The sequence below is a fragment of the Anomaloglossus baeobatrachus genome, chromosome 4, assembly GCF_048569485.1.
Source record: "Anomaloglossus baeobatrachus isolate aAnoBae1 chromosome 4, aAnoBae1.hap1, whole genome shotgun sequence".
NCBI lineage: Eukaryota > Metazoa > Chordata > Amphibia > Anura > Aromobatidae > Anomaloglossus > Anomaloglossus baeobatrachus.
In genome coordinates, this window is record NC_134356.1 from 48,575,447 (window position 1) to 48,597,319 (window position 21,873).

Sequence of the window (21,873 nt, forward strand, 5' to 3'; positions counted from 1 at the left end):
GGGGCCCACACACCCCGGGGCCCACACACCCCGGGGCCCACACACCCCGGGGCCCACACACCCCGGGGCCCACACACCCCGGGGCCCACACACCCCGGGGCCCACACACCCCGGGGCCCACACACCCCGGGGCCCACGAAATTACACAAACTAACCTAAACTAAGGTGGTTATACACAATAAAGTAGGCAAATGTATGGATAAGTTACCCGCTTGTCTGAGGAGTTGTCAATAGTGAGAGGATGGCTGACAAATTCTTGTGAATTGGGCATCTAAGCGTTCGACCCTAATTTTGACTACTTTCACAATTCTAATTGAAGATAGTGGCCTTTCAGATCAGAGTGTTCAAAAGTGGCCTAAACCATCTAAAGAGGTGATCCCACTAACCATCTTGCTGTAATGGGCCATGATATGCCATCGATATAGAGCCCAGGATCTCGGACTCCCACAGATCTTAGGGGTCCTTTTCACTCCTGGAAAGCAGCCCCTCCTCCTATACTCGCTATAGCAATAGCACTTATGATCCCTCAGTCTCCTATTCTAGAGGACATATTTGTTTCCAGAAACAAGAAACTGGGTTAAAAGGTCTAGATCAGGGGGTCTCAAACACGCGGCCCGCGGGCTGCATGCGGCCCCTCAGGGTAGTTCGTGCGGCCCCCAGGCCCGTGCCCCTGTTCACTATCGCGGCAGGTGCAGGGGCCGCAGCCACTGTCAGCACTTTATGTCAGATGAATGTGTTGCTGGTGCTGCGCTCTCGCGCCGGCAATACAATCATCTTACATAAATCAGTGACACTGCAGCTGCTGCGATAGTGACCGGGGGCACGGGCCTGGGGGCCGCACGAAGCAGAGATGAGGCAGCGGAGGGGGCGCGGGACAGGTGAGAAGAATGGTTTGTGTGTGTGTGTGTGTGTGTGTGTGTGTTGGACGTTAGCCTCTTAGCGACCTATGATGTACTGGGTACGTTATGGCTCCCTAGTACTTAAGGACCCATGACATACCCAGTACGTCATGGTGAAATCGCGGCCCCGGTGGCTGCAAATACCTTAGATTCGGGGAGGAGGGGACCTCAGGAGGGTTGGTGTCTCCTCCCTGGACCTACGGAGGCTGTGATTGGCTGACGAACGCCGCTCAGCCAATCACAGCAACTAATGTTTCAGCCATTAAAAATCGCTGAAACATTGAAATCCAGCCAAGATCAGTGCAGCTGTAGCCCTGATCATTGGCTGGAGCTGGGTGACCTCTGCTGCACTCGCCCCCAGCTCTGATTGGAGAGACCGGCCTTGTGACCGATCTCTCCAGTCACTGTGGATCTGGGGCCGCAGACCACTCCCCTCAGCTTCACTCCGGAGTCTGTGGAAGGTGAGGGGAGCTGCTGACCCATTACTACAGGATGGGGACAAAGTGTGCACATTACTATGGGATGTGGATAAGGCTGGGGACATTACTATAGGATAGGGACATTATTACTATAGTATGGGGACTTTAGGGTAGGGACTAGGATGGGCACATTACTAAAAGGATAGGTTCTAGGATGGGCACATTACTAAAGGATAGGGACTAGGATGGGCACATTACTAAAAGGATAGGGACTAGGATGGGCACATTACTAAAGGATAGGGACTAGGATGGGCACATTACTAAAGGATAGGGACTAGGATGGGCACATTACTATAGGATAGGGACTAGGATGGGCACAGTACTATAGGATGGGGACTAGGATGGGCACAGTACTATAGGATGGGGACTAGGATGGGCACAGTACTATAGGATGGGGACTAGGATGGGCACAGTACTATAGGATGGGGACTAGGATGGGCACAGTACTATAGGATGGGGACTAGGATGGGCACAGTACTATAGGATGGGGACTAGGATGGGCACAGTACTATAGGATGGGGACAAGGTGGGCACATTACTGTAGGATGGGGACAAGGTGGGCACATTACTGTAGGATAGGGACAAGGTGGGCACATTACTGTAGGATAGGGACATTACTACAAAGGGACAAGGATGGGAAACATTACTATAGAATAGGGATAATGCTGGGGACATTACTATAGGGTGGGGACAAGATTGGCACATTACTATAGGATGGGCACATTACAATAGAATGGGGACCGTACTATAGGATGGGGACATTGCTACAAGGGGACAAGGATGGGGAACATTACTATAAGATGGGGGACATTATTATAGGATGGGGACAAGGATGAACACATTACTGCAAAATGGGGACAAGGATGGGGATAAGGATGAGCACATTACTGTGGGATGGGGCACAATACTACAAGGGGACAAGGATGGGCATGTTACAACAATATGGGGAACATTACTAAAAGATGTTGGTCAAAATTTCTATATAGTGCTAATTGTAAGACACAAGAAAGGGATAAAATGTAAAAAAAAAAAAGGTTTATATTTAAACAAAGAATGTGCACGTTTGCTATAATGAACAAGTGAAAATGTTGAAAATCAGTGATCCCAAGGTGTGTAAGAAAAAAAATAAAATATATATATATATATATATATATATATATATATATATATATATATATATATATATATATATATATATATATATATATATATATATATATATATATTATACTATATTATATTATATATGGTACCAATAAAAATGTCACTTTGTCCTGCAAAGAATGTGGCCCCCCAAATTATTTTTTTTCCTCTGTGCGGCCCATACACCCAGCCGAGTTTGAGACTCCTGGTCTAGATAAATATAAAATAATTCTGCCACCTTTAAGGGCAGAGAGCAGTGGTGGCCATGTCCTTCAATCATACAGACAAATGGCTGTAGCCATCATGCGACTTGTAAACAATACGACCAGATGTCATCATGGATAGGCAAGCCTTTGTTTTTTTTGAGGGTTTTTATAGCATTCTGCTGCCCCTGCTAATATGCTCCAACTGCAAGAAATTTGTTGCTATGCGCTGCCCCAACCCAACCCAACCATCCCTGGGGCCGCCTCGCCTCGGGCGAGGGCCCCAACCATCCCCGGGGCCGCCTCGCCTCGGGCGAGGGCCCCAACCATCCCCGGGGCCGCCTCGCCTCGGGCGAGGGCCCCAACCATCCCCGGGGCCGCCTCGCCTCGGGCGAGGGCCCCAACCATCCCCGGGGCCGCCTCGCCTCGGGCGAGGGCCCCAACCATCCCCGGGGCCGCCTCGCCTCGGGCGAGGGCCCCAACCATCCCCGGGGCCGCCTCGCCTCGGGCGAGGGCCCCAACCATCCCCGGGGCCGCCTCGCCTCGGGCGAGGGCCCCAACCATCCCCGGGGCCGCCTCGCCTCGGGCGAGGGCCCCAACCATCCCCGGGGCCGCCTCGCCTCGGGCCCCAACCATCCCCGGGGCCGCCTCGCCTCGGGCCCCAACCATCCCCGGGGCCGCCTCGCCTCGGGCCCCAACCATCCCCGGGGCCGCCTCGCCTCGGGCCCCAACCATCCCCGGGGCCGCCTCGCCTCGGGCCCCAACCATCCCCGGGGCCGCCTCGCCTTGGGCCCCAACCATCCCCGGGGCCGCCTCGCCTTGGGCCCCAACCATCCCCAGGGCCGCCTCGCCTTGGGCCCCAACCATCCCCGGGTGGCCTCGCCATCCCCGGGCAGCCTCGCCGTCCCTCTTCCCGCCCTCACTGCAGCGGCGCCATTATAATGTGTGTGATGTGTGGAGAGTGATACTAAATCCCTTGTTCGCCATTACCACTGGCATTTCAAAACTTGCCTTCACTTGTTGGCAATCTCTGCCAAATCATACATATGGGCCATGTTCAGACACAAAAAGCAGCTAAAAAAATGCTCCTCTGTTTACCACAAAGCTTTCAATCACTGGGCTTGGATACATTCACAACAGACTTTGCCAAATCACCATCGCACAAGATTATAAACGTTTTCAGCCATGTTCTTTAATGAGAAGAAAAAAAAAAAACTTTTTAAAGAAAAGGCAAAGAAATAAAAAACACTTGGGACTCTGGCAATTTTTCTATGAGGGCTGGCTGGATAAACAGGTCTCCCCTCCTCCACACCTCACCGAGCAAATGCAAGCAACCCCCACCCGAACAAATGGCCAAAGCTGTACAATCAGCACATACAGTATACTGTGAAAGCCACCAAACACCCTGCCAACATCCATCAGCACATGGACTACTTCATATGGCACCAACAGCAGCTATAGAGGCCGCTGTGTACACAGGATTATCGTTACTACAACCCTCAGGATCCTCAACACGAGGTGTCATAGGGATCAATAAACAAAACACGGGAGTCAGCCATGTTAGTTACCAAGGTGCTATACAAACCCGAAGGTCCCGGGGAGGTAGATCGACTCGAGGTTACCATGGGGCCATATTGGACCCGTATACACCTCCATTTTTAGATTTTCACAAATTTGTCACCATTCTGTATTAGGCCCCGTGCACACAATGCATATTTGGCGAGTTTTTTACCTCAGAATTTGTATGCCAAAACTAGGAGAACACGGGCACCATGTCTGTATCATACCTGTCCTGATTGTTCCACTCCTGGTTTAGGCTTACAAATACTGAGGTAAAAAAAAAAAAACAAAAAAAAAAAAAACAACAAACCTCAGTGTGCACAGGGACTTACAACAACAACAACAACAAAAAAAAAAGGTTCTCTCTTCTAGTGTTAGTGTATGACGATCTCATAGAGGCACCATATGGCGGCACAAAATATGGGTCCTATTCATCCCAAAAAGCATACCAAGCAGAAATATGGGGCAAAAGCCGTATGCACGGACCAAGTTTTAGATTACAGTATCATGGTATTTTAAAATTTGGAGGAACAAGACTTTCAAAGATTATTAAAAGAGGAAAAAAGGATTTAATTCATCCTCCTTCTCCGCAACTCGCCTTTCTTGATGGGCTGCAGCGGTGATATCAGGTCGACAGTGCTGCAGCCAATTACTGAGTGAACATGCTTGTGCCGCCTAAGGCCATGTGCGCGCTAGAAAGTGCCTTTTTCTTAAGAAAAATCCGGACCCTCTGAAAGAATCCCGCCCCCGCGGTAAAAACGCACCCGCGTTTTTGCCGCAAGTTGGTCCCCGCAGATTTTTACCATTATCTATGGCAAAAACCGCAAAAGTAGTGACATGCTCATTAATTCTGCAGCGGAAAATCAGTGGGTAAATCCACAGGTTTAATAAAAAAAAAAAAAAAAAAAAAAAAACAACGCAGTGTGCGCACAGCATTTTTAAAACTTATAGGATTTGCTGGGGAATGACTGCAGCAATGTTAGACACATTTTCTGCAGCAAATCCGCATGTAAATCCACAGCGTGCGCACAGGGCCTAAATCGGCAAGGCTGCTGAGCTCAGAGATTGGCTGCAGCGTTGTTGAGGTGATTGCACACTGCAGTCAATCAATATAAATGGGAGCAATAGGTGAGAGGCTGCACTGGATTCAGGGAAGGTGAAGTAAAAGCTGAGTTTGCTTTTTTGTTTCTTTGAGCCTTTGGAACAATCTTTGAAAAGAGACAAACCCTCTAATTTGAAAGGGATTTTCACTACGACTAACGGCTTCACTTCTGTGCCGTCTTTCCTGGAATCTTGCCAGTCTTGCCTTGAGCAATGTATGGTGAATTATAAGTAGATCTTCCGTGATGAGCTTAAGCAAAGCTGTTATATTGAAGAAGCAGTCTGATTAGTGATGAGCGAGCACTACCATGCTCGGTACTCGAAACGCGCAGGTCGGACACTCGGATGGGCTCGACTTGAGTACCGAGTGCAATGGAAGTCAGTGGGAAACTCAAGCATTGTTAAAGAAGATCTTTCCATTGACTTCCATTATACTTGGTAATACTCGGTACTCAAGCTGGTCCGAGTGTCCAACCTGCGCGTTTCGAGTACCTGAGCATGGTAGTGCTCGCTCATCACCAAGTCTGATCTCCGCTTATGGAGCAGGAAAAGCAAATCTGTCTTATCTTTCTTCATTTAAATTCCTGCTTATTCTTGGCTCGGCGGTCCCATGAGTGATTGACAGCCTTCACTGTGTGAGCATACAGCTGTCAAGACACAATTTAGGACCGCCTACTGGACTCCTAGGCAGTAAGGAATTTAAAGAGTTATTGTATAATTTTACATGTTTTAGCCCCTTTATTTCTGAACTGATCCGTGAGGTTTCAGGTACTGATCAGTCAATAGACCCCTTAGAAGTGCTAAGCTTAGAAGACAAGTAGCACGCATTCGCAACGTAGTACGGATGCAGAAGAAAGACCTCAGCTGGGTGCGCGCTCAGGGAGGGGACGGGCACGCGCTCAGGGAGGGGACGGGCGCGCGCTCAGGGAGGGGACGGGCGCGCGCTCAGGGAGGGGACGGGCGCGCGCTCAGGGAGGGGACGGGCGCGCGCTCAGGGAGGGGACGGGCGCGCGCTCAGGGAGAAGTGGGGCGGGCGCTCATGGAGGATCCAGGCGCACTTCTAAGATTGCTTTTGGTGTGATCGGTGGTGGGAGAATAAGACCTACATCCTAGTATTATATTGCCGGGAATTCACGTGAATGGCGCCATATAATACTATATCCTCCCCCCCCCTACAGCCAAAATTCTCGAGCGCATCTCATATGTTCCCAACTGCGGTCTCCTATACCTCTCTTGACCAAAAAGAAGATATACTGCTGTGTGCAGCCAATCACTGGCAGCAGCGGTTTCGGGTTTCAGATGACACATAGGGTATAGGAACAGATGTCGGCAGCCAAGGGAAACTGTATATCCGAGGTACACAACGCTATAGTGGAGGTTAAGTACTAAGAATTTCATGCTTCCAGTATTACCTCCACGTGTGTGCCGCATTTTACATACCCTGGACTATCCCTTTAATAAGCATTTTCCTTTCCCCTTAAAAAAGGACGACTATAGAAGCTTTTTCTAGCCCCTACTCCTAATGTAGGAGACGCTTCCATCTTCACTAGAAGCAGTACGGGACAGGGGAAATGACCCTGAGGACATCTACGGCTCATCACTTATAGGGGGATGTTCACACGGCAGAATTTCCAGCTTGTGTGAAAAAATCAGCTGCGTTTTAAGGCTTGTTCACATGTAGCATTACATGCCTCATTTTTCCATACGGGTTAAAAAAAAAAACCAAAAAAATAAAAAAAAAACGGAATTTCAGTAGCAGCAAAATAAACGTAATCCCAATTTTTTTTTATAATTTTTATTTTATTGTGGACTGAAAAATTTACATTTTTGAGCGGCCTTACACCATTACAAGTTAAAAGTTGTTTTTATTAATTTCTTGCATAATTTTATTTTAATAGGACGCAATAAATAAAAAAAAAAAAAAAAAGATTTACCAGGAGTAGGACGGCAAAACTAACATATGCCAACAGCATCTGATCTGTGCCGAGCCACGGGTATACAGCAGACGTATTTAGCTGGAATGGAGGAGATTAAGTGATTAACGGAATACACATAATCGTGGTTCTCTCCATGTGCAGCACCTGTCAGGGTGGAATGCCAACACTTGGAAAATATACAGAACCTGCTCCTGTATGCAAATCCTGTGTACTTGGGTTTTTATACTATTTTTTGTGACATTGTTTACCTTAAAGTGGACTTGTCACCAGATCAAAAGTGATCAGTGTTTGGTCTTATTTTATTCCCACTATTTCCCTGAGTATTCTGGTTTTTGTTTTTTTAAAATCCGACATACCGTTCAGGAGCTATGAGCCTTTTTATCTAGTGATTTTTTATTTTTATTTTTTTACAAAGGGGCGTTGCTCAGAGCAGACTAAAGACACGCCCCCATAGAATCCTGTAAACCACACCCTCTTGGCAAAGACTAAAAATAATAGCACTAAATAAAAAAGGGCCATATCTCGGGAACCGTACGTCGGATTTGAAAATAACAAAAAACGGAATACTCAGGGGAGAAGCGGGAATAATAGCAAGAATATTTTAAAATTAGCTGAGCATGCATGGGTGGAGGGAGGAAAAAAAGAGCTTTGAGATAGGCCATCAGTATCAAAACAACGGGCTCCAACACCATTGCTGAGTAAAGAGGCGCAGCACCAAGCCCATTTTGTGGGTAACCAAGCTCAACTATGTAGATTTGGAAATGACTGTGCCCATCACTGAACCTAACTACTGTTCATGCCTATTTAAGTGAATGAGACTTAACAGCGGTACCCAAAATTATACAGTGGCACCTTAATCAAGTGGACATAGCAGCCCTTTTAGTCAAGTTGATAGACAGGGGTTTTAGACCCCTCCAGATCTGGATTTTGAGGTAAACATGGGAACTTAATGTTTTAGCCACAGAAGGTAGACTCAGTCATGAAGTGATGGAGCCAGTGAGTACTGTGGGAACATAGTACAGTAATGGCGTACGTTGCCCTTAGGCTGCACGCACACCTTTAGGTTTCTTGGTCCGTGTACAGACTGTCCCAGTTAAAGACCACGAAACTAGGACTGGTGAAAGGCTAAAAAGGTCTTCTATAATTTAATATGCAGATACACTAGCTCTTAAATGTGGGATACTTGTGATAAGCCAATGATAATGGGCCTGGTATTGTAGCCTTTGAGTCAAGACACTTTTTGGCCAAGCGTTCATGTAACCTCTAGGAGAACCGCTGACATCAGCTTATCTCCTTGGGGGGAAAGATTTACAGACCCTGACAAAATCTACCACATTTTATCTAATGTGGATTCCTTAGAGGGGACTTTTCACTAGTTAAAAAGCGGCCAGTTTTTGATCTTATCTTACTCCCACTGCTCTTGAGTATTCAGTTTTCTAATATTTTTTTAATCCGCCATACGATTCTAGAGATATGGGCCTTTTTTACGGTCTTTATAAAGAGGGTGTGGCTCACAAGATTCTCTAGGGGCGTGTCTTCAGCTGGCACTGCATAATTACCTTGTGAGCACCGATCCCTCGGATAGACCATAAAGAAGTGGCACAAGATAAAAACGCCCATATCTCTGGAACCATATAACGGATTATAAAAATATAAAAAACTGAATACTCAGAGGAGCAACGGCAATAACACAAGAGCAAAAAACAGTCACAGGTCCAACAAAAAAGTGAATGGACAGAGAAACTACCAATCCATTTAATCTCTGCATGAATGTGGCCTCACCAAAAAGGAATGGGGGCATATATTTAAGGGTTTATTGTATACGTAGAGCCAGCAGCAAGACTCCCTCTGAGAATGGAGTAGCTGTGGGAATGCAAAAAAGGTGTAAATGGAAAGGAAGGTAAATACAAGATGAAAGGAGGGAAATGGGGGGGGGGGAAATCACTCCATAAAAAAAATAAAAAAAAAATTGCAAATACCTTTACACTCATCAATTTGAAAATGTTAATATTACAAGCACCTAAAAAGAAAAAAAATATTCATTTTTATTTATTTTACTGACTTATAGCGCTATTAATTCCACAGCGCTTTACAGATAAAATGCTTTATATGTGCAAACACGCTCACCTCACCTACAGAGCAAACACAAAAGGTGCCCCCAGGTGCGGCTGCTTGCACAGGCCCACTATTTCCTTTAGCAAGTGAGGAGTATTGCCCGAGGCTCAAGGGCCCAAGACTGTAAATGAGGCCATAGAGAGAAGACAACCGCCTTATCTGAATGACAATAAAGTCCCTTTTGATGTAAAGGCCCCATACACAATAGCTTAACTTTGTCTTGAAGGAAGGATCTACCAATTGACTTTTTTTAAATTTACATCTTGCATTATACTCCAGAGCTGCACTCACTAGTCTGCTGGTGGTGGAGTCACTGTGTACATACATTACTTGTCCTCTACTGATCCAGAGTTACATCCTGCATTATACCCAAGAGCTGCACTTACTATTCTGCTAATGGAGTCACGTGTACATACATTACTTGTCCTGAGTTACATTTTGTAATATACCCCAGAGCTATAATCACTATTCTGTGCAATGACAACGTACAAACATTACTTATTCTGTGTTACTTCCTGTATTATACTCCAGAGCTGCACTCACTATTCTGCTGGTGCAGTCACTGTGTACATACATTACTTGTCCTGTACGGATCCTGAGTTACATCCTGTATTATACCCAAAAGCTACACTCACTATTCTGCTAGTGGATTCACTGTGTATATACACATTGCATTGCTTATCCTGTACTGATCCTGAGCTACATTCTGTATTATACTCCAGAGCTGCACTCACTATTCTGCTGGTGCAGTGACTGTGCATATACATTATTTATCCTGGACGGATCCGGAGTTACATCCTGTACTATACCCCAGAGCTGCACCCACTATTCTGCTGGTGGAGTTACGATGTACAAGCATTACTTCTCCTGTATTATACCCCAGAGCTGCACTCACTATTATGCTAGTGGAGACACGTGTATACTGTATATTACTGATCCTGAGTTACATCCTGTATTATACCCCAGAGCTGCACTCACTATTCTGCTAATAAAGTCAAGTGTATATATTACTGATCCGGAGTTACATCATGTATTATGCTCCTGAGCTGCACTCCCTATTCTGCTGGTGCAGTTCATGTGTATATACACTACTTATTTAACTAATTCCGCGTTAGATCTTGTATTATTTATTGTAGTATTATACTCCAGAGCTGCACTCACTATTATGCTAGTGGAGTCACAGTGTACAAACATTACTTATCCTTTACCGATCCAGAGTTACATCCAGTATTATACCCCAGAGCTGCACTCACTCTTCTGCTAATAGTCACTTGTATATATTACTGATCTGGAGTTACATCCTGTATTATGCTCCTGAGCTGCACTCCCTATTCTTCTAGTGCAGTTCATGTGTATATACACTACTTATTTCACTGATTCCGCATTACATCCTGTATTATACGCCGGAGCTGCACTCACTATTCTGCTGATGAAGTCCCTACATATTTCCATATAGCTACATTTACAATTCAGCAGGACGTCTCCTGAGATTCTCTGCTGAGTCAGTCACTGACTTCTGAGAAGTGTTGCCTTCACTCTGGACAGTAATTTTACATTATAAAAACAAACTTTATGACCGCTTTGGTGCTCAGCTCTTGCAAACACGTTTCAGGTTTCCAGCAATAATTGGCAGAATTGTGAATACAGCTCTGGATTATAAGAAACAGAAAACATACATTAGGTGGCCATATTACAGCTGTATGCTACAGTCAGGAACAAGATCATAAGGCTCCGATTATATCAGGATAATCGAACAGGATAGATAGAAGGATAGATGGATAGAAGGATAGATGGATAGAAGGATAGATGGATAGAAGGATAGATGGATAGAAGGATAGATGGATAGAAGGATAGATGGATAGAAGGATAGATGGATAGAAGGATAGATGGATAGAAGGATAGATGGATAGATGGATAGAAGGATAGATGGATAGAAGGATAGATGGATAGAAGGATAGATGGATAGAAGGATAGATGGATAGAAGGATAGATGGATAGAAGGATAGATGGATAGAAGGATAGATGGATAGAAGGATAGATGGATAGAAGGATAGAAGGATAGAAGGATAGATGGATAGAAGGATAGATGGATAGATGGATAGAAGGATAGAAGGATAGAAGGATAGATGGATAGATGGATAGAAGGATAGATGGATAGAAGGATAGATGGATAGAAGGATAGATAGAAGGATAGATAGAAGGATAGATGGATAGAAGGATAGATAGATAGAAGGATAGATAGAAGGATAGATAGAAGGATAGATAGATAGAAGGATAGATAGATAGAAGGATAGATAGATAGAAGGATAGATAGATAGAAGGATAGATAGATAGATAGAAGGATAGATAGATAGAAGGATAGATAGAAGGATAGATAGAAGGATAGATGGATAGAAGGATAGATGGATAGAAGGATAGATAGATAGAAGGATAGATAGATAGAAGGATAGATAGATAGAAGGATAGATAGATAGAAGGATAGATAGATAGAAGGATAGATAGATAGATAGAAGGATAGATAGATAGATAGAAGGATAGATAGATAGATAGAAGGATAGATAGATAGATAGAAGGATAGATAGATATATAGAAGGATAGATAGATAGATAGAAGGATAGATAGATAGAAGGATAGATAGAAGGATAGATAGAAGGATAGATAGAAGGATAGATGGATAGAAGGATAGATAGATAGAAGGATAGATAGATAGATAGAAGGATAGATAGATAGATAGAAGGATAGATAGATAGATAGAAGGATAGATAGATAGAAGGATAGATAGATAGATAGAAGGATAGATAGATATATAGAAGGATAGATAGATATATAGAAGGATAGATAGATAGATAGAAGGATAGATAGATAGAAGGATAGATAGAAGGATAGATAGAAGGATAGATAGAAGGATAGATGGATAGAAGGATAGATAGATAGAAGGATAGATAGAAGGATAGATAGAAGGATAGATAGATAGAAGGATAGATAGAAGGATAGATAGAAGGATAGATAGATAGAAGGATAGATAGAAGGATAGATAGAAGGATAGATAGAAGGATAGATAGAAGGATAGATAGAAGGATAGATAGAAGGATAGATAGAAGGATAGATAGAAGGATAGATAGAAGGATAGATAGAAGGATAGATAGAAGGATAGATAGAAGGATAGATAGAAGGATAGATAGAAGGATCCCTCTAGGTACACTGCTTTTTGTTGGGGGGGGGGGAGAAGAACTGCCGTAACGAGTGCACCATGTGGCGGCATATGGCCTAAGCCAAGGAGCCATGGGAGGTTATTACTACCCCGTATATGTCCTGCAGGGAGCCCCTATATCCTGCTCTCCTAGGGATAGAGACATTTTTCGGTGTTGATGGGCGGCCATATTTGCGAGAGACAAACAGGAAGTTACAGCCAACCGGTCATCACTTTCTATTTCACTTGTCAAGCACTCAATTTGTCAAATTCCTTCAAAAACAAAAGTGACAACTTACTAAGAAACGAAATTCAAAAGGAAGAACCAAAATGGTTACTCTAGGGAAAAAAGGTCTACCCTAAAATAAACAGAAAATTGAATATTTACAGAGGTTGTTCACTACTTTTACATTGATATTGATGGCCCATCCTTGATAGGTCATCAATGTCTGATCGGCCGGGATCCGACACCCGGCACCCCCTCCAATCAGCTGGCGGTGGCCGGAAATGCTCAGTTCCGTAGTTGCCCCGTCTTCCGATATCGGTCAGATACCGCACATCTTCCTCCTACTGATTTGAATGGGAGGCAGATGTGCAATACCCGGTGGCGGCCGCTATCAGTTGAGAGGGCAGCTCCGGATCTGAGCATTTTCGGCTGCCTACTGCTGCCAGCAACAAGAACAAATGATTGGCAGGGATGGCCGGGTGTCAGACCACAGCCAGACATTGATGACCTATCCTAAGGATTGGCCATCAATGTAAAATTAGTGGAACACTGGTTTCAAAACTTTAAAACGAAAAATAATAGCATATTACTTAGGAACTGCCATCTATGTGTGACCCACACAGGGCCCTTCCGACCCACACAGGGCCCTTCCGACCCACACAGGGCCCTTCCGACCCACACAGGGCCCTTCCGACCCACACAGGGCCCTTCCGACCCAGTCAGACCCCAAAGTTATGCTGATCATCACACATCCGGCTACTGAGGGAGGAATTTGGCTTGGCCACTCGGAAGCAGAGAGGTCCAACGATTATCGTAGGGTCTGTCTAGGTTGCTTATTTCGGAATGAAAAAACAGACGACGAGACACCTCACCTCTAAAAAAAGAAAAAAAACTCCCACTCCTTTAGTTTGGGCCTCATGAAGATGTCCCTCCAGACTGGTCCGACTGTGGAGAATGACCGCTTCATATATTTCTATGGGGGGGGATGCAACCTGTGCAGTCACACGGGCCCATTTCTACCTCCAAAGCAGGTGCAATTTAGCGTTTTTATGAGTTCTTGGTCTGCAGAGGGCCTATATATTGTTCTTGAACAGAGGCCTTCTCCTGTGTGTCCACCACACTCTGGTTCGGAGAGCTGCGACCAGTCCAGGATAGGACTGATTTGCCAGAACGTCTGCAAAAGCCCTAAAACTGGAACCATGCACCTAAACGCTACTCAAGGCTCTGCTCAGTTTTTGGCAGCGTTCAGGAAATTCAGTCTAAATGCCCTGGATGTAGGCAGACCCCGATGAATATATTTCTGTACTTAGGTGAACAAATGGACACATTAAGTCTACGTTCACACATCAGTTTTTTGGCATCAGGCACAATCCGGCGTGTGCCTGATGCAACGGATCCGGCGCAGAATATGCAAAAACTGATGCGCCTGAACTTTTTTTTTTATGGATCCGGTATATTTTTTTTTTTTTCTGGATCCGTTTTTCAATAAATTGGAGCAGGCTCAGTTTAAAAAAAACTGAACTGGCGGCCGCATCCGGCGTCCATAGGCTTCCATTGTAAATCACGCCAGATCCGGCACGATACTGGGTTTTTCAGAGACAAAAAACGTTCAATGAGACGTTCCATCCGGCCGCCGCATTGAGTAATTACGCCGGATTCGTCAAAGGCCGGATGCAACGCAATGCCATCAGGCAGAATCCGGTGCTAATACAAATCAATGGGGATAAAACGGATCGTTTTTTCCGGATTGTGCCTGATGGAAAAAACTGATGTGTGAACGTAGCCTAAGAAAGAAAAAAAAAAAAAAAAAAATCACGAATGGCATTCATTTGTAGACTACAGCCCCGTTGGGGATTCAGGAATCATTCAAACACACTGCAAAATTGCAGTGTGAACAGGGCCTAAATTTACGTCCAGCGATCATCTGTTCAAAACTGATCCAGTAAAACAACAAAAAAAAAAATGATCTGCTTTTTAAAAACCTCATCCGGTTTATTTTTAATCCAGATCAGTTATAAAACACACTTTTTGCCATCCGTTATTTTATGCGGATCCTTTTTTTTTTGTTTGCACTAAGTTTATGAAGAAGCAAAAAGGCCCACCAACCTTGATCACTAAGGGTACTTTCACACTTGCGTTGTTTTCCTTCAGTTGCAATCCGCCGTTTTAGAAAACAGCGGAATCCGTTAACGGATTCTGCTGCTTCCCATAGACTTGTATGGACGACGGATTGCGAGTGATGGACCTGCGTTGCTTCCGCTGGCCGACGCTGCGTTGCTTCCACTGGGCAGAAGGAAAGCAGCATGTAACGTTAATAGCTTGCGTTAAAATGACGCTGAGCGGCGGATTCCGTTACATCCGTCAATAGCTATAATGGATCCTTATGGTGGCGGATTCCGTTGCAAAGTGCTTTACAACGGAATCCGGTGCTGGATTCCGCCAATTTCTACTGAGCATGCCCAGAATGAAAAAAAAAAAAAAAAAGGAGGAAAAAAAAAACAAAACTGAGCCGACGCATTCTGTTAGACAGACGCCTAACGGATGCAACGGGTCCGTTATTTCACAGGAATCAGCCAACGGATTCCTGTGAAAAAACTGACCCGTTGCATCCGTTGACAGCACAAAAATAACTGATGCGTCAAAACGACGCAGTAACGGACCCAGCAGATTCAACCCAACGCAAGTGTGAAACTAGCCCAAGGCCCCTCTCACACATCAGGGTTTTTTTTTTTCCATCAGTCACAATCCGTTGGCTCGATCCGTCGCAGATTGTGAAAAAACTGATGCAACGGATCCGTCGCATCAGTTTTTTCAGCCCAACAGTGTTTTTACACCCCATCTGAGCATGCTCGGTTAAAAAAAACGGATTCAGTCACCAGATTCCGTCATTTGACGGATTACGACGGATCCTGCTCCCATAAGCTTCCATTATACCAAACGACGGACGGCAACATCACTGTCCGTTTTTTCGACAAAGACAAAAAAAAAAGTTACTTTGTCCGTTGTCTCCGTCCGACAGATAAACAATTTTTGCCGTATCCGTCGAACGAAGGATGGAACGTGAGGCCATTCGTCACAATCCATCGCTAATACAAGTCTATGAAAAAAAAAAACGGATTCAGCAGCATCAGTCGCCGGATCAGATTGCGACTGATGGCAAAAAACTGGTGTGAAAGGGGCCTAAGCTTCTCAAACAAGTCATCACGACAAAATTACGCACACTTTAAACATTGCTTTCTAGAAAATGCGACAATACACCCACGCTGTGCGCGAAACGGCAACATCAAAAATCAAATCTTTATTTTTATATAGCGCTAACATATTCCGCAGCGCTTTACATACATCAGGAACACTGCCCCCATTGGGGCTCACAATCTAAAGACCCTATCTGTATGTCTTTGGAGTGTGGGAGGAAACCGGAGAACCCGGAGGAAACCGACGCAAACACGGGGAGAACATACAAACTCTTTGCAGATGGTGTCCTTGGTGGGATTTTAACCCAGGACCCCAGCGCTGCAAGACTGCAGTGCTAACCACTGAGCCACCATGCAGTGCTAACCACTGAGCCACCATGCCGCCACCGTGCACTACTGCACCCACATTAGCCATGTAAATAAAAAGAACAACAAAATATATTTATTGTATAGGTGCAACTGCTCAGAGGGTGAACACATTTGTACATGGATCGCAGATTGGATCCATTTTCCAAAGACTTTAATGTCAAAAATAATGGATTTGGACACTTTTTTTTTTTTTTTTTTTTAAACATGGGAATCTATGGAAACTGGATCCTTAGGGATTGCTATTTATCTAAAGCAGTAAGAAAAAGCAGATCCTTTACAAATGAAAGAAAACCAAATGGCTAAATAGCAATCCATTAACGGATCAGTTTTCCATAGACTCCAATGTTAAAAAAAAAAACGGATCCTGTAAACATCTTTTCAAAACATCCGAGAAAAAAACAAACAAACAAAAAAAAACAGTTGTTTTCGCAATGTTTGCTGGATCCGTTCTATCACCTGATTAGGCTATGTTCACATGCTGCGTTTTTTTTCTTCATGAGTTTTATGCGAATTAAAAGCGGATTTTTACAGTACAAGCAAAAGCTATGAGATCCCAGACTCCTGGCAACAGCCGCATACACCCATGGTCCTGTGTCCCCCAATAAAGCGAGAGAGAAAGCTATGAGATCCCAGAAATCTCATGCACACAGTTGCTCCCCCCCCGACAAATGGAAAACTGTTGCGTTTTTTTAAAGCAGCAACATGTTAGAGTTTTTGCTTTTTTCACCATTAAAAGCAATGACAAAGTGCAAAAACACATCTGCTTTAGGCCCCTGTCACACATCAGTTTTTTGCCATCAGTCACAATCCGTTTTCTCGACGGATCCGTCGCAGATTGTGGCTAAACTGATGCGACGGATCAGTTTTTCGACCGATCCGACTAGCTGGGGGCTAAATAATAAATTGGAGCATGCTCTGTTAAAAAAAAAAAAAAAAAACGGAACCCGGCGCCGGATAATGTCATTTGACGGATTACGACGGATCCTGCGCCCATAGGCTTCCATTCTACCAAACGACGGACGGCGATGGATCCAGTGGCATCAGTCGCCGGATTCATTTTTTTTCAAAATTCGACGGATTGTAACTGGTGGCAAAAAACTGATGTGTGAAAGAGGCTATTCGTTTTTAGCCGTCAGGCAAGATCCGTCAATATAAAGGATCCGTCGCATCAGTTTTTTCCATGCTTTCCTTACGTTTTTTTTTACGGATCCGTTGTGATACTGAGCATGGTCAGTTCCAAAAACCGGACCCGTCGTTGGATTCTGTCATATGCCGGATGACGACGGATCCGGCGCCCATAAGCTTCCATTATACAACATGCCAGACGGCGCGGTCTGGTTTTTTGCCGGAGATAAAAAACGTTACATGGTGTGTCCTGGAAGAAATTTCGCCAGATCCGGCAGACGCCGCATGCAACGAAAAGGCATCCGGCACAGTTTGGCGCTAATACAAGTCTATGGGGAATAAAACTGATCCGACACCGGCTCCGTTTTATCTGCAATTTGCCAGATTGTGCCTGACTGCGAAAAACAGATGAATGAAGGCAGCCTTAGTGGCGAATGTAACTATTTAAAGGGAACCTGTCACCTGAATTTTCGCTATTAAACTAAAAGAATCCCCTTCTGCAGCTCCTGGGCTGCATTCTATACAGGTTCCTCTTGCTACCGGCCCCCCATTCAGACGTAAATCAACACTTTATAAAAATCTTACCTTTTGCTATGCTAATGAGCTTTGCTGGCTACAGGGGCGGGCAGTATTGCGTCCGTTATTCACCCTCCTGCCGCTGTTCGCCATCCCCCAGTGTTGATTGACAGATGAGGCCGCCGCTCTCATGTTACTCAGTGCTCCTGAAGTCTGGCGCATGCCCAGTGTCACCAACGCGGGACTGAGCACAGTTCAAATTGCGAGCGCCGGTGATCATACTGCGCAAGTGCGAGATTATGGGCGGGTACTTCAATGACGCTGGTGATGACATTCATCACCAGCGTCATTCAAGTACCCGCCCATAATCTCGCGCCTGCGCAATACAATCACCGGCGCTCGAAATTTCACCGGAGTCATTCAAGTACCCTCCCACAATATCGCGCCTGCGTAATACGATCACTAGCGCTCGCAATTTGAACTGTGCTCAGACCCGCGATACTGCCACAGCGCATGCGCGAATTATTGGCGGCTACTTGGATGACGCTAGTGATGACATTGTTATCACTACCGTCATCCAAGTAGGCGCCCATAATCTCGCGCATGCGCAGTGGCACTATCGCTGGACAGCACTGTTTTCAAATCGCGAGCGCCGGTGATGTTATTGCGCATGCGCGAGATTGTGGGCGGCTATTTCGATGACGCTGGTGATGACATGGTCATTCAAGTACCCGCCCATAATCTCGCGCATGCCTAGTGGCAGTATCGCTGGACAGCACTGTTTTCAAATCGCGAGCGCCGGTGATGTTATTGCGCATGCGCGAGATTATGGGCGGCTATTTGGATGACGCTGGTGATGACATGGTCATTCAAGTACCCGCCCATAATCTCGCGCCTACGCAATACGATCACCGGTGCTCACAATTTGAACTGTGCTCATTCACGCGATACTGCCACTGAGCATGCGCGAGACTTCAGGAGTACTGAGTAACATGAGAGCTGCGGCCTCATCTGTCAATCAACACTGGGGGACGGCGAACAGCGGCAGGAGGGGGAATAACGGACGCAATACAGCCCGCCCCCGTGGCCAGCAAAAGTTAAGATTTTATAAAGTGTTTTATTTAGGTCTGAAAGGGGGGCCAGTAGCAAGATGAACCTTTACAGAAAGCAGCCCAGGAGCTGCAGAAGGGGATTATTTTAGTTTAATAGCGAAATTTCAGGTGACATGTTCCCTTTAAACGTGTACTGTAGACAAATGACACCAAAAACGCAGCAAAACTTGCTTTTTGGGAACAGCTTATTTTACTGCTAAGGCTAAGTTCACACATCAGTTTTTTTTCTGTGTGGCCAAATCCGGCTCAAAAACCTATGCAACGAATGCGGCGAAAAAACGGATGCGTTGCATACGTTTTTCCATGCGGCCTGTCCGTTTTTTGCCGGATCCGGTTTGATTCGGAGCATGCGCAAGACGCCGCATCCATAGGCTTGCATGGTAAATCGCGCCGCATTGTGCCGGATCTGGCACGATGCGTTTTTATCGCCGCAGCAAAAAACGCAGCATGTAACGTTTAATACGGCCGCCGCACCAGCTAAATAATATGCCGCATACGGCAAAAAAACGGACGCAACCCAAGGCCATGCGGCACAATCCGCCGCTAATGCAAGTCTATAGGGGAAAAACCGGATGCGGCGACAGCTGTTGCCGCATACGGTTTTTCAGAAAAGCGCCAGATTGTGCCGCACAGCAAAAACCTCATGTGTGAACATACCCCAAGACAGCAGAAAAATAGATGCAAAGTGTGACCGTAGCCTGAAAGAAGCGGATCCCTTCAATGAATGGACGTTTTCTCAGGTTTTTAAGGATTGATAAAGGTGGTGTTCTGCAGTTTGTGGCCTGGGGACGGGCAGATCTGCTGCACATGGAACAAGGAGGTGCTAATTATTAGGACATGTGCCCTCCCCGCAGGCCACTGCCCCTCATGATTTATGCCCACTAATTGCCACTTATAGCCTGGGAATAGTAGCCGGGGCTATTTATACCAGCGCAGTGCACAGTGCCAGCGAAGCAGGGGAGTCTCGCCAAGGCGCAGCCACCCAGGATCCCCAAATAGGAGCCTATAAGGCCATCACCCCCTCCCCCATCGCACCCACATGGCCAGGACAAGGAGCAGTGGGAGGGGGGGGGGGGAGAAGCTGTTACTTATGTAACCGGCCAGAGAGCACGCTCGTCCGGTGAGATGATCGCCCCTGACCCCGTGCACACGCTGCGGAGAGGCGCTCAGGCCTAGGAGCGCGACCCACGTTGCCTGTCTGCAGTGGAATGCTGGGTAGCAGCGGTGGGCGGGGCGTTTAGAACGTTGGACCGTGAACGTTCTAAAATGGAACGTTGGACTCTGAACGTTCTGAATGGAGCAGCAGAAAAGTGATTAATGCTGCAAAACGGTGCAAAAGCCGAGCGCCGGCTCCTCCCCGGGGCACGTCACGGTGCCTATTGCGGTGGGGACCCATCGAATGTCTGGGTGCTGGTACGGAGCCAGCGATCCTCCACCCACCACCCAGGCCAGACTGCAGTGTCATCAAAGGGTGTACTGGGTAATGGACACCCCACCTCCTCCCCCAACCCAAGTCACCGCCCCCCATATCTCCCGTGTCACAAGCCGACTAGTAAAGGGGGGGCGAGCAGGTGACCTTATCAGCACCTCAATAATCAATCCAAAAAGTCATCACACCCCTTAAAAAAAATGAGAAGATTGTGACAAGCACATGGTTCAGAGCACCCCGCAAACACAACATGCCACCCGGGCGCCCACCTACAGCAGCTCTGCAGCCCCCAGTGCGCCGGCAGCACCCACCTGCAGAGATCTGGCCGTTCACCGGGCCCCCGGGGCCCCCACTTCCTTTGATCCAGGGGTTCACCTTGGGCGGCGGAGCCTCCACAAACTCTTTGCGCCCCAGCCCATCCTCGCCGTCCTGCTCCGGTTTGCCCCCCTCCGATCGTCTCTCCTCCGCCTCTGTGTCCGGTGGCGGCGGTTGCTGCGGCGGCTGCAGGGGCGGCGGTGGCATGAGCGGAGCTTCCACCTGAGTCGCCATGTCCCTAGCTCCCCACCACCACCACCCGGGCGGGGATACGAGATCGGACCAGCCGGGGGGAGCGCGACCTGCACCGATCCCGTTCGGAGGGGTGGGGACGATCGCTGCACACCGGGCGCCTGATCACCGGGCGGAATCCCGAGGTTACCGCTGCAATATGGAAGCCAAGGAAGACCACGCGATGGGCTGTGCGGGGCCGCGCTCTGAGACACGCCGACGTGCGCGCCCCCGACGGTCCTGGGGGGAGGAGGGCAGGGGGCGGGTATCTGGGCTGAGGGTCAGCTGGAGCCCCATTCATGCTGCACTCGCTTCCTGCTCCTCTGCACAATGTAGCTGTGCGCACTGCTGAGACTTGTAGTTCTGCCAATAGAAGTCCTAAAGCAGTGTCCATTAATCTGGGCTATTGGGAAACTACAACTGTCAGCAACAAGAACTATTCATATGAGCACGGAGGCTCAGTGGTTAGCACTGTATGGTGGCTGAGTGGTTAGCACTGTATGGTGGCTCAGTGGTTAGCACTGTATGGTGGCTCAGTGGTTAGCACTGTATAGTGGCTCAGTGGTTAGCACTGTATGGTGGCTCAGTGGTTAGCACTGTATGGTGGCTCAGTGGTTAGCACTGCAGTCTTGCAGCGCTGGGGTCCTGGGTTCAATTCCCACCAAGGACACCATCTGCAAGGAGTTTATATGTTCTCCCCGTGTTTGCGTGGGTTTCCTCCAGGTACTC

At 46.7% G+C, this 21,873-nt stretch overlaps 1 protein-coding gene across 2 annotated transcripts in view; it reads right to left on the reverse strand.

The window, feature by feature from the left end:
* The window catches only part of LARP1 (La ribonucleoprotein 1, translational regulator), a 130,193-nt gene extending 108,856 nt beyond the window's left edge, over positions 1-21,337 (reverse strand). For both annotated transcript variants that reach the window (XM_075344311.1, XM_075344310.1), the window contains exon 1: positions 20,910-21,337. In XM_075344311.1, the coding sequence (XP_075200426.1) occupies positions 20,910-21,147 (238 nt within the window). In that variant the 5' untranslated portion in view covers positions 21,148-21,337. The remainder of the gene's footprint in view (positions 1-20,909) is intronic.
* Between the last annotated feature and the right edge of the window lie 536 nt (positions 21,338-21,873).